The sequence below is a fragment of the Neophocaena asiaeorientalis genome, unplaced genomic scaffold (genome assembly GCF_003031525.2).
Source record: "Neophocaena asiaeorientalis asiaeorientalis breed wild unplaced genomic scaffold, Neophocaena_asiaeorientalis_V1.1 scaffold293, whole genome shotgun sequence".
Lineage (NCBI taxonomy): Eukaryota > Metazoa > Chordata > Mammalia > Artiodactyla > Phocoenidae > Neophocaena > Neophocaena asiaeorientalis.
In genome coordinates this window covers 3,358,529-3,375,258 of record NW_020173920.1, presented here as the reverse complement: position 1 = coordinate 3,375,258, position 16,730 = coordinate 3,358,529, and the positions used below count along the sequence as shown (strand labels likewise).

The window sequence follows — 16,730 nt, the reverse complement described above, 5'->3', positions numbered from 1 at the left end:
GAAGGAAGGAAAGGAAGGAAGGGAGGGAGGGAGGGAGGGAGGAAGAAAGAAAAAGAAATTCAGGAAACACAATATTTTGCTTCTGCTTTTCATAATAATAACTAGCACTTATTGAGCATTTTCTCTGTCAGACACTGCTCTAAATGCTCTCCTTATACTTTCTCATTTAATTCTCATGAAACTTCATGAGGTTGGTATGATTATTATTCCCACTTAGTAGCCAAGGAAACTAAAGCATCCATTGGACACAATTATACTTAGTATGTGCAGAGCCAGAATTCAAATCCAGTCAGGGTGACCCTGTAGTCCCCAGCACGCTGCTCCCTGTTAAAGTTCCCAGGCCTAGGGCTTCCCTGGTGGCGCAGTGGTTGAGAGTCCGCCTGCCGATGCAGGGGACACGGGTTCGTGCCCCGGTCCGGGAATCCAAAAAAAAAAAAAAAAAGTTCCCAGGCCTACTCTTGGGTTGGTAAACAGCCAAGCAGATGGGAGCAGGGTGGGGAAGTGGAGTCAGGGAGGCATTTCTTTGATGAATCTCACAGGGCACTAAATGTAGTGAATGGTTTGTTTTTGGTTTTTTCTCTCATGGTTCACTTGATGGCTTCACTCTACCCCTTTGCCTACCCATCCCCAACACACACCCATTGTTTCTGTTCATACAATGAGTACCTACTGCACCTGGCACTGCGAGGTTCTGTGGGTGAGTCCAGGGAGAATCAAAAACGATGCCCGTCCTTGAAAAATGCATAATTAAGTGTGTAGGGTCAGGGGGAGCTGGCAAAATAAATCCAACAAACTCTAATACCAGGCAGAATGTGTTCTAATGGTGGCACAAAAGCTTCTGGAGAGGCTCACAGGGGTGGAGGGCCTCACAGTGACACTGATGACTGAGGTGGCCCTGGGGGATGAGGGGCTCAGATGGGCTGAGTGGGAGGCTGCACACAGAGGGACCGGCCAGCCCAGAAATTTTCCTCTGGGGACTCTGTCCCCTCAGGAGACTCCGAGTGCCTCCAGCTGCTTTGTTCTCCCCACTCCAGGTCCACCTCCAGCCACCCAGCTCCAAGATGGTCCCAGCTCTGCTGCTGCTGCTTCCTGCCCTGGCTGGACTCTTAGGAGCAGCTGAGGGACAAGCTTTCCATCTCGGGAAATGCCCAAATCCTCCAGTGCAGGAGAACTTTGACGTGAATAAGGTGCGGTAAAAGGCTAACCTCCCGCTTGCTTTGCTGTCTCCTGTTTGCATAAGCATCCTACCAGGTTCGGTTCTATTTTTCTGCTTTAATGGCCACAGCAAGCCTTGGGGTAGGTACTTATCTTACTGGGAGCTCCCCCAAAGCAGACCCTGAGACAAGAACTGGGGAGCAGAGATGTTTTAGAAGATGATCCCAGAAAGCCTGAGTGGGCATGTGGGGAAACAGACAGAGAAGGCAGGAAAGCAGTAAAGCGTGAGTTCATGAGCAGGTTACTCTGTGAACAATGGGGTTCAATCCTGCTGGGGATCCTCTGAGGAAATATGTAGAATGTGCCTCAGGTTGTCCTACGGACGGATGTAGGTGGGCAGTGGGAGCTCCCATGGCACTGGCCAAGCCTGTGGCAGAGAAGGAGACCCAGGGGCTCCAGGTGGGAAGCTGGCAGTGTGTATGGGAAGCCCGCTGTGATGGAGGTGAGCCCAGCGGTGGGCTGAAAGGACATGGGACAGGGCACTGACAGCAGCTGCTGCAGAAGTATTATCCTCACTCTACAGCTGAAGAAGCTGAACGTCAGAGAGCTGAGCTTGCAACCCAGTCCGTTCACACAGCCAGTAAATGCAGAGCAGGCTTCGAAACTAGCCAGGCGTGCAGGACCCCCACAGGTTATGCAAACAGAGCCCAGGAGAGGACAGCACTCCCCCAAGGGGCTTTCTTGTTACCTGCACTAAAAAGATATTGATAGAATCAGCTCCCCATTTATGGTAAGGATCATCTTTTCACCTTATTGATGTGTCTTTTGAGCACAAAACTTTTTAATATTAATGATGTCCAATTTATCTATTTTTTCTTTTGTTGCTTGTGCTTTTGGTGGTCTATCTAAAAAAAATTGCCTAGTCTAAGGTTATAAAGATTTACTCCTATATTTTCTTCTAAGTGATTTACAGTTGTAGTTCTTACATTTAAGTCTTTGATTCATTTTAAGTTAAATTTTGTATATCATGTGATATAGGAGTCAAACTTCTTTCTTTGGCATGAGGATATCCAGTTGTTCCAGGACGGTTTGTTGAGAAGACTATTCTTCACCATTGAATAGTCTTGACACCCTTGTTGAAAAATCAGTTGACCATATGTGTAAGAGTTGATTTTTGGACCCTCAATTCTATTCTATTGATCTATATATCTATCCTTATACCAGCACAGTATAGTATCGATTACTGTAGCTTTGTAGTAAGTTTTGACATCAGAATATATGAGTTCTTCAACTTTGTTCTTCTGGCTATTCTGGGCCCTTTGTATTTCCATATAAATTTTAGGCTCATTTTGTCAATTTCTGCAAAGAAGCAAGTTGGAATTTTGATAGAGACTGTATTAAATCTGTTGGTCCATTTGGAGAGTATTGCCATCTTAACAATTTTAAGTCTTCCTATCCATGAACATAGGATGTCTTTCCATTTACTTAGGTCTCCTTTAATTTATTTCAACAATGTTTTGTAGTTTTCAGAGTATGTTTTATGCTTCTTTGGTTACATTTTTTCATAAGAATTTGATTCTTTTGATGCTACTATAAATGGAATTTTCTTAAATTAATTTGCAGATTGGTCATTGTAAGTATAGAGATACATTTTATTTCTATATATTAATTCTTGTATCTTTAACCTTGCTGAATTCATTTGTTAGTTCTAATAATTGTGTGTGTGTGTGTATTCCTTAGGATTTTCTATATATAAAACCCTGTCATCTGGAAATGGAGATAGTTTTACTTCTTCCTTTTCATAATTATCTTTAAACATTGCATTCTCCTCATAGAGATAGAGAAACGGAGACCCCCAAAGACAAAAAGACCTTCACAAAAATATTATGAGATCATGAGGGAACATGACATGAAAAGCAATCTTCCACCTCTGAGTTTCTTCCTTTCTGGAAAATCGTGTGTCCTCGTTTTTAATTATGGAGCATTAAAGTCACCTTAACAATAATAGAACTATTTTAAATGCATTGTATATAATGGGGATTTTCTGAGAATGCCTATGAAACCAGCTGACCTTTAAACTTATTCTTCAGTGCTTTAAATGCCTGTTAAGTTCAGTGACTTTAATTGAAAGATGTCCTTTAACAAATGAGTGAAAATTTATGCCCTAAATATGGGTAGATATTTTAGCAGAGAGCCAGGTGACCGAAGCAATACTGCTACCTATTTGCAGTATGCTCTCATTTCAAATTCTGACTTTTTTGAAGGTGACTGCATCTCCTTGATTTTGTTTTGTTGAGTAATACATTTTTAAATTTCTAAAATAATTTCAATCAATATTTTGACTAGGTAAATATATTCACATGGTTCAAAATTCTAAAGATGCAAAAGGACATACATCCTTTCCACCCCTATATCCCAGCCTCAGTTTTCCTCCCCAGTAGCAACCAGTAAAAACAGCTTATGGTGTATCTTTTGGGAGATAATATGTACATATATAAAAAAGCACATACATAACTGCAGTAGGAAGAATGATGTCCATGTCATATTCCCCAGAATCTGCAAATTGTTTCTTTACACGGAAAAGGGGATTTTGAAGATGTGATTAAAGTAATGGCAAGAGTATCCTGCATTATCAGGTGGGTCCAACCTAATCATTAGCAGCAAAGAACCTTACCCAGCTGTGGTCAGAGAGATGTGATGATGGAAGAAGAGTGAAAGAGATGCAGTGTGAGAGGGATTTGACCTGCTTTTGCTGCCTCTGAAGATGGAGGAAGGGATTCACAAACCAAGGAATGCAAACGGCCTCTAGAACCTGGAAAGGGCAAGAAGACAGATTCTCCGCTAGAGCCTCTGGAAAGGAATGTAGCACTGCCAGCACTTTGATTTCAAGCCAGTGAGACCCGTGTCAGACTTCTGATGTACAAAACCATGAGACCATAAATTTGTGGTGTTTTAATTTTGTGGTAATTTGTTACAGCAGCAATAGAGAACTGATTTTTACATAAAAGTTAGTTGAATATATACACTATTTTGCACCTGGCTCTTTTTCCATTAAATGTATCTTGGAGATAATTACATATAGCTCTTTTAAAAGAGGGTGTATAACATTCCATTGTATGGATGTACCATCATTTATTTACCCAGTCCCCTACTAATGCTCACTTAGGCCATTTCCTGTCTTTTATTATTACAAATAGGACTGCAATGAATAACCTTATGCATACATCGTTTCTTAATTTCAGGAGGATACCTTCTCAGAGGTGAAATTGTTGGGCCAGAGTATATGTAGTTTTAGTTTTGCTAGATATTGCCTAGTTGCCCTCATGAAGGCTGTAGATTAGAGCAGTCTCTATGCCCAGCAATGTATGGAAGCAGGAGCGTGCCTCTCTCCCCTCACCCTCACCCGTGCAGTTGCTCACTTCCTTTAAAGATGACTCTGTGCACCAAAATTATGGACAGAGAGCAAGCCCCCAGGGGAGGAATAATACAGGTCTTCTAAATCTTGACCACCTTCCAAAAGCCTTTGTGACCAACTCCCTGTGTGGGGTTATATGAGGAGAATTTAACCAACTCTGGAGACCCAACTCCCCACAGTAAACACATCTGACTTTGCACACAATTCAAAGACGTCTTGGAGAATCATAAAATATTTGAGCTGGCACCTTACATCATCTAAACCAATCCCTTCCTTTTACAGAGTTTAGAATTTCAGATAGATTTTGACTGAAGGGGACACTGAAAGCATAGCTAAATAAAAAGCACTTTAGGAATGGACTGTGGCATTCAACCAATGCCCACACATCCGATTCACTTATTACCATTTGAGTCAATATCTTGCTCAGTGGCTGCTGGGAACAATGCAGCCCATTTTGCCTGGTTACCCCAGGAAAGGGCTCTGCTCTGAAAGACAACAATGGGGAAGAGTTTGCAGGTCCCCAGAGAGCCACAGGGTTTGCTCTGCTTGTCGTTGTCTCTGCAGTATCTTGGAAGATGGTATGAAATTGAGAAGATCCCAGTGAGCTTTGAGAAGGGAAGTTGCATCCAAGCCAACTACTCACTAATGGAAAACGGAAACATCAAAGTGATAAACAAGGAGCTGAGGTGAGAGGCTGTGCTTTCAAAGGCAACACACGTCCGGGAGGGAGCCCTGCAGAGACTGTCCTGGGGTGACTGGTGTCCTTGCCGTCTAGTGTGGGGAGGATGCAGACATTGCTGGGTCTGGGCTGCCTGCTCAGGACAGGTCCTGAGAGGAAAGCTTTTGGCAGGCAGGATGGTAGGGACTAGAAGTCACTCATTCATTCCCATGACCACTTGCTGAGCACCTTATTGTGTCCCACACCCTGTGAGAGGTCCTAGGGACTCCATGGTAACACAAACTGCAAGGTTCCTGCTCTCATTGCAAAACAGACCCTCTGGTAGCAAAGGACAGCAAAGGACCCTCTTGTCTGACCTCCAAACCAAGAGAGAAGCACTTTCTATATCGTCTGTTGATTGAGGGCATCCAGCATAACTTGAATCCTTCCAGAAACTGGGAGCTCAACATCTTCCATGACAATTTATCCCATCTCCAGACAGCTTTAACTCTTAGAAAACTCCTTTTCTTATTAAGCAAGAATCAGATACATACATAGTCACACTCTAGGTTGTGTGAACAGGAGAACCTCCAGAAAGATATTTTTCTATTACTTCTAACAGACTGATATTTGCTCCCAAAATTCATACTTTAGAAAGCAAACATAAACTTAAAAAGAAACCTAGGAAGAACTCCTACCTACCCGCCATCAACAAAGATAAGAGTAACAATAAACAATGGTAACTAATATTAATTAAGCATTTCCTGTGTGCAAGGCACTGTTGTGTATGTGTATGTATATATACATGTGTGTACATATACATCTATTTATGTATGTACATGTAAATGAGCATAGATATTCATTTAATCCCCGTAGCAACCTGAGGTTGGTACTATTATTAACCCTCTTTTTATGGATGAGGAAAATGAGGTACAGAGAGGTAAAGTAATTTGCCCAAGGGTCACACAGCTTATAAGTGATGAAGCTGAGATTCAACACCAGGGAGAAGTGAAATGGGGAAGAGACCAGAAGATATACGAAAGAGGCAGGGCATGGATGGTTGCCATTCCTGTTTCCTAAGTTGTCTGAGAACTGTGTTCAACTGCAAGAAAACAACTACCACCCAGCCTGGAAGTTACTCGGGCTCAGAGAGGCTTTGCATGGCCATCCTATTACCCATTAAGCTTCCTGTGAGCCACAGTACAATGGGCTGACTCTCTGACCCCGCATAAACCAAAGAAATAAAGTAAGAATCTTGAGCAACTCTAAAGAAAAATCCCACTCATTTCAGAGCCCAGTAAGGGCTACAGGAATTGAGATGCAGACCCCCAGAAGGTCTCACAGGAATTTTATAGGTCCCAAAATAACAATGACTTTATTTGAAATATTTTGTCCCATTCTAAGGTCAAGAGTCAATGACACAGATCCCAAAACCCATCAGATGCCCCCAGCTCTCCTTCTGAGTTGGCCAGGAATCCTCTTTAACTGTACCCAGAGTATTAGGTCACTCTGCCTCTAGGGTCACTTCTACTTAAGAGCAAAGGCATATGGAGAAAGGTTTGTTAGTCAGGAAAATGATATAGATTCTGCAGAACAAGCAGGGGGCATGGCAGGGAGCCTGAGCAAAATACCCTTAGCCAGTGTCAGAATGCTGGGGCCAAAGCAGCTGGCTCAGGGCTGGGAGCTGAAGGGGTTAGGTGCCCAGTTTCAAATCCTGATTCTACCACTTACTAATGATGTGATCTTAGGTTAGTTATGGTGATTTTCTAGGCCTCAGTTTCCTCCTCTGTAAATTGACAGTAATCATAGTACGTCCGTCCATAAGGCTGTGTGAACATTAAATGGGGTAACACATGTAAAGCACTTAGAACAGTGTTTAGCATGTGGTAATCATTTAATATTACCTATTATTGCTAATATGCTGCTACCCTTGAAAATCCAAATGCATTTTTCCTATGAACAAATTGTGAGTTTATGATCAGAGACTGGTATTTTGAAAACTGTCCTGGAGCAAAACATAAATGATGGTGAAAAGGGGGAAAGTCTGTTGGGAAGAGACTGGTTTGTTGCTAAGCAACCGCATGCAGATAGAAATGGACCGTCTTCCGTCTTACAGGTTGACTCCCAGGTGAGAGCGGGGCACGGTCTCCAGCCCTACTCAGTGATAAACAGACTGTGCAATCCAGGAGCATCAGAGAACATTTCCCACCCCCAACCCCCTTACCTGCTGCTTATTGTCTGGTTTCTAGGATATCCATCCCCACTAACCATAGCCTACTGACTTTCTAACACATGCCATTGCTCCAATTTTAGTTTGTCTGCCCCTCTGAGAACTGATGAACAGGAAACTCCTCTGTTGGCCTGCTAGGAAGAGCACCCTCCTTCATAGCCTCAATCCCTAGGTCTTTCCCTTAGATCCAGGGGGTCATTGGAAGTTATCCAGAAATGGGGCCAGCTCCCTTCAAAAGAGTGAAAGTATTTCATCCATCCAAGCAAAAAGACCATCGCTTTTAAGACCCCACCATTTTATATACCACTAAAAAAGAAATGACACTAACAATTGTAAGGTGGCATTAACTGTAAGATACACATTTCTTCACATCTAATGTCTCTGAGATCTGGATGCCTGGTAGAATCCCTGAAGTGAGGTAAATGTTTCCTCGCTGCCTGCTTTGACCTGGCCTACGTCAGAATCTCCCACACTCGATCAGAAGCTTGCTGAACTGGATGGGGTCTCAGAGCTATGAACCCAGGCATATGAGCCCCTTTATGGGACAAATGATGCCACGTGATATCACTGAGGCCCAAAGAGGGGGAAACTTGGCAGATCTCCAGATTCCACGTTTTACATGATTTTCAGTAATCCAGTCAGCCCTTATTTTTTCCTTTCTCATTTTTAAAGAAGCAAATCTTTGTTCTGTGTTGGGTTGTTTTATTTGCTTGTTTTTCCCTTCCCTTTTCCTCCCTCTTGGTTTGGAGCCCAGGAGCAGCAAATGGCCTCGCAGGCTACTACATACACTCCAAAAAACAGTGTTGAAATACCAGGGCCTCACATATTATCCAGTCCTGGGGCATTGCAATTGTTGATTCTTATCACCCAAAAGCTGTCTTCCTCTGCTCTGTCTCAGAGACAGCAAGAAAGCAAAGGGGAGGGAATGGAATTAGGACCCAACCTGTTTTCAAGAATCTCCTACCCAGAAATTGCAGTGTTGGCCACCATGATTGTTGGTGTCACAAATCTTGCTTTTCCTTGATTTGGGGCTTTTCATGAGTTCAGGTTTTTTGGTTTTTGTTTTTAACTCATTGCAGAGCTGATGGAACTGTGAATCAAATTGAAGGTGAAGCCACCCAGGAGAACATCACGGAGCCCGCCAAGTTGGCAGTTAAGTTTTTCTGGTGTAAGTATACACTTCTCGCAGGAGGTGTCAGGGACAGGAGATATGCAAACGGAAGACTAGAGCCCTGGGTCCGAGCACTCCCATCACATCTGAGTGTCACCCATATTGATTCAATGCATAATTATTCGTTGAGCACCTCCTGCCTGCCATGCGCTGGGCTAGGCCCTGGAGATGCAAAGATGAGCAAGACAGAGCTGGCCCTCGTCCCTGAGAAGCTTACATGTCAGTGTGGATACTGACGAGCACCCAGGTGATTTACTATAAAACTACAGTAAGTGTGTCAATAGAGGAAGCACAGATTGGAGGCCCCTGGGCATGAGCCGTAGGAGATCCAAGCCAGTCTTGTTTCCCAGAGGAAACTAATAACTGAAAAATTAGTAGTTATTAGCAGAACAACTAACATGTGAGAAATCTTGGAGGTAAGAGATGATAAGAGTGAAGGTAAGTTGGAGTCCTGGCTCTGTCTGCCATTTTCTAGCCAAATTGTTGGAGTTTCATTTGGGTCCACCTTCCCCTTAACTTTAACAAGCTGGGCAGTGAGTTTTCCTTGGTGTTTGGAAGTGGAGTTACTGAATAATATCCTCTGAACTGAAAAGGAACTTTGAGACTGGAAACGAAGCAGACAACTCCATAAAGAACTATTGTGGGTAGAATCAGGTGGACGACCCTCAGAGGCATTCACAGCTACACTGCATTCCGCCAAAAGGGGTACAGGGGCACTTAAAGGAGCCAAAGCTGAAAGTAGAATGACTACTAAAGAGAAGTATGTCCACATTGACAGGAACTGAGGGGTTTTCCTCCCTGCACTCTCACCCCAGGGGTCTCGTGACCATTAACCACCTGTGTCAGCAAAAGGCATTCGTCCAGTTTTCATGTCAGATGAAGTTTATAGGGAACAAATCTGGCTTGGGTGTATTCCTTGTGAGTAAGCTAAAGCTCAGACTCACAAAAAAAGGGAGCGGGTAGGACCGCAGGCCTAAGATGGAGCTGACAAAATGGAGCCAGTGTGGTTCAGCCACACACTTGACTTGGACCTTGGCTGTGGAGGTCACGTTCACAGAGGAAGTTTCTGGATTCAGATGGGGAAAGTAAATCCTCCTTCTCTCTTAAGGACCGTTTCAATGTTGAGCTTTCAACACTATACAGATGTCAATCAGTGAATCATAACCTGTGACCACCTGATTTACCGTAATCTTAAGAATGGTGGGATTTTTAAAGTTTGCACAATAAGAAAAACAAGCAGACCAGCATTAGCCCCTACCGCCTTCCGTAGGTGGGTTCTAGAGGAAGTGGTACAAACTTGGAAAGCCTGGGGCCCCTAACCTTACATTCTTGACTCCATTTAGCTAAGTGGTGGTTCCATACGCACTAGAGCCGCCTGTTGGTCCAGGGGGTACAGCCAAACCTCCCAGGTATTATGGACTTCCAGGTACCAACCAGCAATCAGGGAGGGGGGGATCCAGAATTATGACTCTGAACTCTGGCTGCACACTGGAATCACTGAGGAGCTTTCGAAAGTACCAATAGCCTCCAGTTCAGAATTTGGGAGTCGCGGTGAGGGGAGGCAGGCCTGGTGTTTTTCAAAGTTCCCGTAGGATTCCCATGTGAAGTCACACTTAAGAACCACTGATGTAGAAGAATTAGAACCCCAGAGCCTGGCTTCCAGGGTCCTAGAGGTGAAGGTTTCTCTTGCCCTGATCCCTCCTAATACTGCCTTTCTCTGGTTTTCAGTCATGCCATCAGCTCCATACTGGGTCCTGGCCACCGACTATGAGAACTACGCCCTCGTGTACTCCTGTACCACAATCATCTGGCTTTTTCACATGGATCATGTTTGGATCTTGGGAAGAAACCCTTATCTCCCTCCAGAAACAGTGACCTATCTCAAAGATATCCTGACCTCTAATAACATTGACATTGAGAAAATAGCTGTCACAGATCAGGTGAACTGCCCCGAGTTCCTATAACCAGGCTCTAAAGGGAGGCTGCATTCACTCCATGTTCCTTCTTTTGCTTTGCTTTTCCCCTACACCACCCCTCATAAAGACAAACCAAACCACCACAGCAAACTATTACAAATACCAGAAGGGAAATGTGACAGCAGAAGCTAGTGGAGAGGAACTCAAGGCAAGTTGGCCCAAACACTTAGCCATGCACCATCCTGTTACCTTGCAAGCCTGATAATAAACTTGCTGCTGACCTGCTGTGCTCACAGTAGACTACAAATTGGACTAATTATTGGGAGTTTTTAATTCTAAGCTTATGTTTGGAAATCCTTAAGCAGTTATGTTGAAAAAAAAAAAAGAAGCACCGAACAATTTAAAGGTAACAATCTTGTTTCTAGAAAGGGAAAGCTGATGGCAAAGGCACATACCAGGTGACCTGAATCCAGGTGGCCCCACCCTGCAGTAGGCAGTCCATAGCGGGGAATCATTTGGAGTTTTTGAGTCTCTGACAGGCAGTTTCCTGGACGCATTTACTTTCTTATCAGGAGGTCTTCAGAGTCAGGTGAAGAATGGGACCATCTTGGGTCTGTGCAAGGAAGAAGAGACTCTATGAGGGTGAAGCTATGGGAATTTTTTTAAGAAAATAATTTTTGGGTCTTTTATTCAACTGATATTTACTGGGACCCAACTGCATTCCAGGCATTGAAAAATACAGAATCCGTCTCCTCCCACAGCAGCTCACAGACTAGGAAGGGAGATTGACAAGTAAAGACACAATTTTAATCCAAGCTGAGGGGTCCATAGGCAGAGGCATGTGGAGGGAGCCATGGGAGCTCTGAGAAGGTCTCAACCCCTGCCAGGCATAGGTACCCACAAGGTTATACAGTCACATCTCAGAGTGTCCCAGCTTCAAGGAGTCAGGAACCACCAGGAGTTTGTTGTTGTTGTTTTTTACATTTTACTATTAAAATCAGAACAATCTCAAAATCATCACCCTGCAATTAATCTTAGGTCACATAACATTTGTAATCCACTAATGTTTTGGGAAATGAATAGAAGATGAAGCCATTTGATTAGCTTTTTGCATTTTCAGCATGAGTATAAAATATTTCCTTGAGCACTTGAGACGCTTCACTGATTTATATTAAAGGTTATAAAATTTCCAAGAAACTTAATATGTATAATTTTCATTTTCCTAAATAAATATGACCTCAAAATGTAGCTTGCTATTTGAAATTCCTAAAGGCTGAAAACCACTGGACAAAAAGGCGGTGATGGAGAGGTAGGTATTGAAGAAGAGCCTCTTCCCACAAGCTCGGCCTGCTGTTGCATCTGTGCTTTATCACACTGCCCACCCCACCAGAGGGTACCTGGCTCCTCTTCGAACATACATTTCTTCCCAAGAGTGTTAAGCTGCTTACCTCTCTCTTAACTCATCAGACAAGCTATGATTGTGTTCCTCTTAACAGCTGTCTGGTAGCATCTAAAACAATGAACATGGCTACATTTGCACCTTTACAGTGTAGGTATCAGGGGTGATTGAACCTCAGAAAATGGGGGGAATTCAGAGGATAACATGGGGGTACCACGTATCTAGAGGAAACATGGGGAAAAACAACAAAAAATCCAGAAGGGAGAGCAAGAGAAGGGAAATGGGAAGTAAACAGCAAAATAGAGACAGTAGTAAATCCCCCTGTGCCTATGTACCCATCAACAGCTCCAACAGTCATCAACATCTCACCAATCTTGCTTCAGCTATCACCCACCCACCCCCATTTTTTTTCATAGAGTGTTTTGAAGCAAATCCTAAAGAGCACATCCTATTATTTTGCCTGTTAGCTACCTAAGGATAAATCTCTAGCAGGTACAGACATTTCTTAAACAACAACAAAAAATACAAGGTTACGTTTTATATCCTGCAAGTGCTCAGAGAATATAATTTAATCTATGTAATTTAAAGATTATTCTATATTATCCAGATGAAAGGGAAGATATATGTACAAAAATGTTCATCATACTTTTACTCGTAGCAGCCCCCAAACTAAAAGGAGCTAAACTAAAACTAAAACAGATGAATGAGATCATGAATTATGGAACAGCCACTTGTTGTAATGTGGTGTATTCATTAAAATTCATAGTTATGAAGACTACAAGGCCACATGGGAGCTGTGCCTGCCCGCCCACACTTACCACCTGTATGTGTGTAGGGGGGGTGGAAAAAGGTGGAGGAGGGGAGGAAGAGGAGGGGTCCCGCATGTGGCCTTGCTGCCTGCAGAGTTAGAGTCTGGAACATGTGCTCTGCTTACCCAGCCACATCCGATAAGACCAAGGTGTGTCCACCAGTGCTAATGACAGCCAATCCACAGGCTGAACAGAAACCTCTGATTTTTGTGGCCTACCTGGATGAAAAAGATAAATTAGGCCAATCTAATCAGAATCTGACTTTAAGAGATCTAGAGAAAGGATAATTGAAAACTCTGTAAGTCATAATCATAAGGTTGTGTAGTTCGGGGTGGCCGTTTTTGGTGATACACAACTGAAGTTATGAAGAGTGCAGAACAGAAGTGCAAAGATAAGCCCAGACCCCACCCAGGGTCCCACCAGCAGCTTCAGTAGCTGACTGCTGTCTGTGTCCTAGCTCCAGCTCCTGTGGAGCTTAGCTGTCTAAGGTTCCTGAATTTGATTTCTTTAAGATTAGGCTCACACACACACCTACACACACACACACACCCCTTTTTTTTGAGGTAATTTGACTTGCCTGAGTGAATGTTCCTTGCAACCTCAAATAGCCCTAAGACAAAAGTGTTCACTTTTTGAGTGAAAAAAAGAAGGCAGCATTGTACCTAAGTTGTACTTGTAGTTACATAAAATGATGGCATAAAATCAAGGACTAAAAGTGAACAGAGAAATGAAAGCAATTAATATGTTAGAATGGTGGAATTACTGAATGATTTATTTTCCTTGTTTATTTTTGCTGTTGGTGTTTGTCGTGTAGGCCCTAAAACTTTAGACACTAAAACTTCCTCCTAGTTCAGCCTGGCCCTCTAGCAAGTCGAGTGTCAAACCCCAAAGAAACAGGCTTCTTCCAATAATTACCTCAGTTATGTGAGTAGTATGTGTTTAATCCCTATGGAAAAATGTATACATCCAAATAATGTATAGTATGAAAAAAGATACACGTATTGATTAAAAAACAAGTGTGTGTACGTGTGTGTGTGTGTGTGTGTGTGTGTGTGTGTGTATACATTGATAAGGATTAGGAAACAAAACAAAGAGTTGCTTATGTCTTTTAAGTTTATGGTTTCTTTTCTCTATAAAGGTACAGGTATCCCTTCCTTTGTAGAAAAAAATTTACTTAATTAATCTTGTACAAAACTATAATGCACAGAACTATAAATGATTGACCTGGAAGAGTCGTTAGAGGCAGTTCTTTTAATGACATCTAGTTCTTTTAATGACATAACGCGCAGGTGAGGAAACAGCCGGGAGGGGAGGGGACGCTGGAGGACGCGGCTAAGTCGACTGAAGCAGGGACTGTCCTTGGATCCCATCCCAGTGTGCTTTCCACCACATCACCTCTCAGCACTCCCAACTAGTTCAGTTCACCTTGCTCTGCTGGAAAACCTTAGATCTGAGGAACCTATTTTCATCTCATATTTGATATTTAGTCAAAATATTGATTTTAGCATAAAAGTTGGCCATATTTAACAAATATTCATAATGTTAATAGTTTCTCATAATCATCAAGATGAAAGTGATTGCTGTGGGGGGAAACTTTTAAATAAAAGAACACAACATTTAGACAACTGTGTAAACAAAAACTTTCTAAATTACTTATCTCCCTTCATGCCTCCTAGAAGTGTACAGAGGGCCTTGTTGGTAGTAAATAAAGATCGCTTTAATCACAGGTCCTATATTCACAAATCAAGCCACCATCTCAGGTGTAACGGAAATGCAGTGTGATAAGAGTAGAGTCCAGAAAGGTCTCACACGTTATGTTCTATAAATGCATTGGAAGTATTATATTTAACTTTCCTGAATTTTCCTAGGCTATTAATTATAATTCAAGTATAAGAATGCCAAACTTAAGTCAACTCTTCAGCCTCTTCAGAGACCCAGGGGAGTGATAGCTCACTGAATTATTTTTGTTATCTTTTTTAAAAAATTTATTTATCTTCGGCTGCGTTGGGTCTTTGTTGCTGCATGCGGGCTTTCTCTAGTGCGGCGAGTGGGGACTACTCTTCATTGTGGTGCGCGGGCTTCTCACTGCAGTGCCTTCTCTTGTTGCAAAGCATGGGCTCTAGGTGCGTGGGCTTCAGTAGTTGTGGCGCGCAGCCTCAGTAGTTGTGGCACACGGGCTTAGTTGCTCCACGGCATGTAAGATCTTCCCAGACCAGGGATCGAACCCATATCCCCTGCATTGGCAGGCGGATTCTTAACCACTGTGCCACCAGGGAAGTCCTGGTATGACTCTATATATAAAATGGCATATTATTCCAGGATACATACATATGCAATAAAAGTATAATGAAATTCAGAGAATATTAAACACCAAATTCAAGGTTACCTCCAGAGGGTGGAGAGAGGGGATTGCAATTGGATACAGTAACATAGGTAGCTTCCATTGCATTGGTAATTATATTAGTTTGCTGTAGCTGCTGTAACAAATTACTACAAATTTGTGAGTCTCTTTTAAGATGTTACATTTAAATGTTTAGAGAGTGACCCCTCCCCCCCAAAATTTAGCCTGCAGAGACCTAAAGACTAAAAAACAAAAAAACTTTCAAAAACTGAGTGGATTGGATGCTAACTTCTAGCAGTAGAATTTCAAGCATTGAGGTGAGGACAGGTCAGAGGAGAAAAATTCCAGTCATACTACATAGGCAGTCACCAGCTTCACGTGCTTTTAATCTAAACCTTCTGTCTCCAACCCTTCCCAGGTCAAAAGAGCTGCCAGTGATCTGTGAATCTGCTCTGTCCCCAGAAGGTGACAAATGGGCTCAGGAGCTCCCTAGCCAGAATGGGCAGTACTGGAAAAAGCAGGTGCCCATTCCTTCATCAGCACAGTTCAGCTGTGACTAAGCTCATGTTCATTCCCTGCCTGCAGCCCGGTCAGAGCAGGACTGGTGAGGTCAGGGCCTGCTCACAGAGTCAGAAGACTCCCTCCCCAAATGAGGGAGTGGTTGGTAATGACCAGGACCAGCCCTACTGCTATGAAAATCTACAAAACTGGGACTGACATCTCTGGCATTCTGCCTAAGGGCATTATGTCAACAAAGTGTTCTGTACATGGGGAACAGTCTATATGGGTCATTTTTGTACCTATGAGTTACTGATATGAACAGCCTCTCTACCTTGGCAAGCTTAGAGGCTAAGGTTGTTGGCATGTCATTTGGCATTCATTTCTCAGCTCAGATGGCATCTCTACAGGCATCTACCTAAAAGTGATTGCCCCAATTACCACCTATCCCGTACACTTTTTAAATTTTCTTTCTTACCACTTTTCACAATCTGCAATTATTTTGTTTACTTATTTGCTTATGTATTTATTGTCTATTTGTCCCACTAGAATGTAGGCTTTCTGAAGACAGGAAACTCGTTTTGTTCATTCTTGCGTCCTCAGAGCTTAGGACACTCAACAATTTTTTACTGAATGAATGAGTGAATGAACAAATTAATAAATTCCCTAGGGCCCAGAAAGAATCATTCGTGGAAATGAAAACAATGCAAATAAATGTAAATATCCTATATTCATGTGCTTCACGACATATTCAACTAAGATTGTCTCCCAATTTGCTATTTCTGCTACATTCCCACAATTTACCACTGGAATATCATCCCTCTCATATGCATATTCATTCTCCAAATGGAGAAACTGATGCCCAGCAAAGTGAAATGACTTGAACAAAACTATTTGGCTAGTTACAGTGATGACTTGAACTTGGACACTAATTTCTATCAGAGAAGTAATTTACTCATGGGATAATTGGGATTTTTTTACTTCTTCCTGTTCCTTTTCCCCACAAACAACAACAACAAAACACCTCCTATGAGAAAAATGTTCAGTCTCCATGAGACAAAAAACTATGGTACAGAGTCAGTGTTACATTTGGCAAGTCAATAACCTCTACATAGGAGGCTATAGTCAAGGAATAATA

The 16,730-nt window shown here is 42.7% G+C and overlaps 1 protein-coding gene across 5 annotated transcripts in view; it reads left to right on the top strand.

Moving 5' to 3' along the window:
- APOD (apolipoprotein D) overlaps window positions 1-11,747 on the top strand; it is an 85,366-nt gene extending 73,619 nt beyond the window's left edge. For 4 of the 5 annotated variants that reach the window (XM_024752087.1, XM_024752085.1, XM_024752086.1 and 1 more), the window contains 4 exons: window positions 1,035-1,187; window positions 5,135-5,256; window positions 8,538-8,626; window positions 10,358-11,747. In XM_024752087.1, the coding sequence (XP_024607855.1) occupies window positions 1,035-1,187; window positions 5,135-5,256; window positions 8,538-8,626; window positions 10,358-10,593 (600 nt within the window). In that variant the 3' untranslated portion in view covers window positions 10,594-11,747. Of the gene's footprint in view, window positions 1-902; window positions 1,188-5,134; window positions 5,257-8,537; window positions 8,627-10,357 lie in introns of those variants that run through there. The other variant, XM_024752084.1, reaches the window with a different exon arrangement.
- The last annotated feature ends 4,983 nt before the right edge of the window (window positions 11,748-16,730 follow it).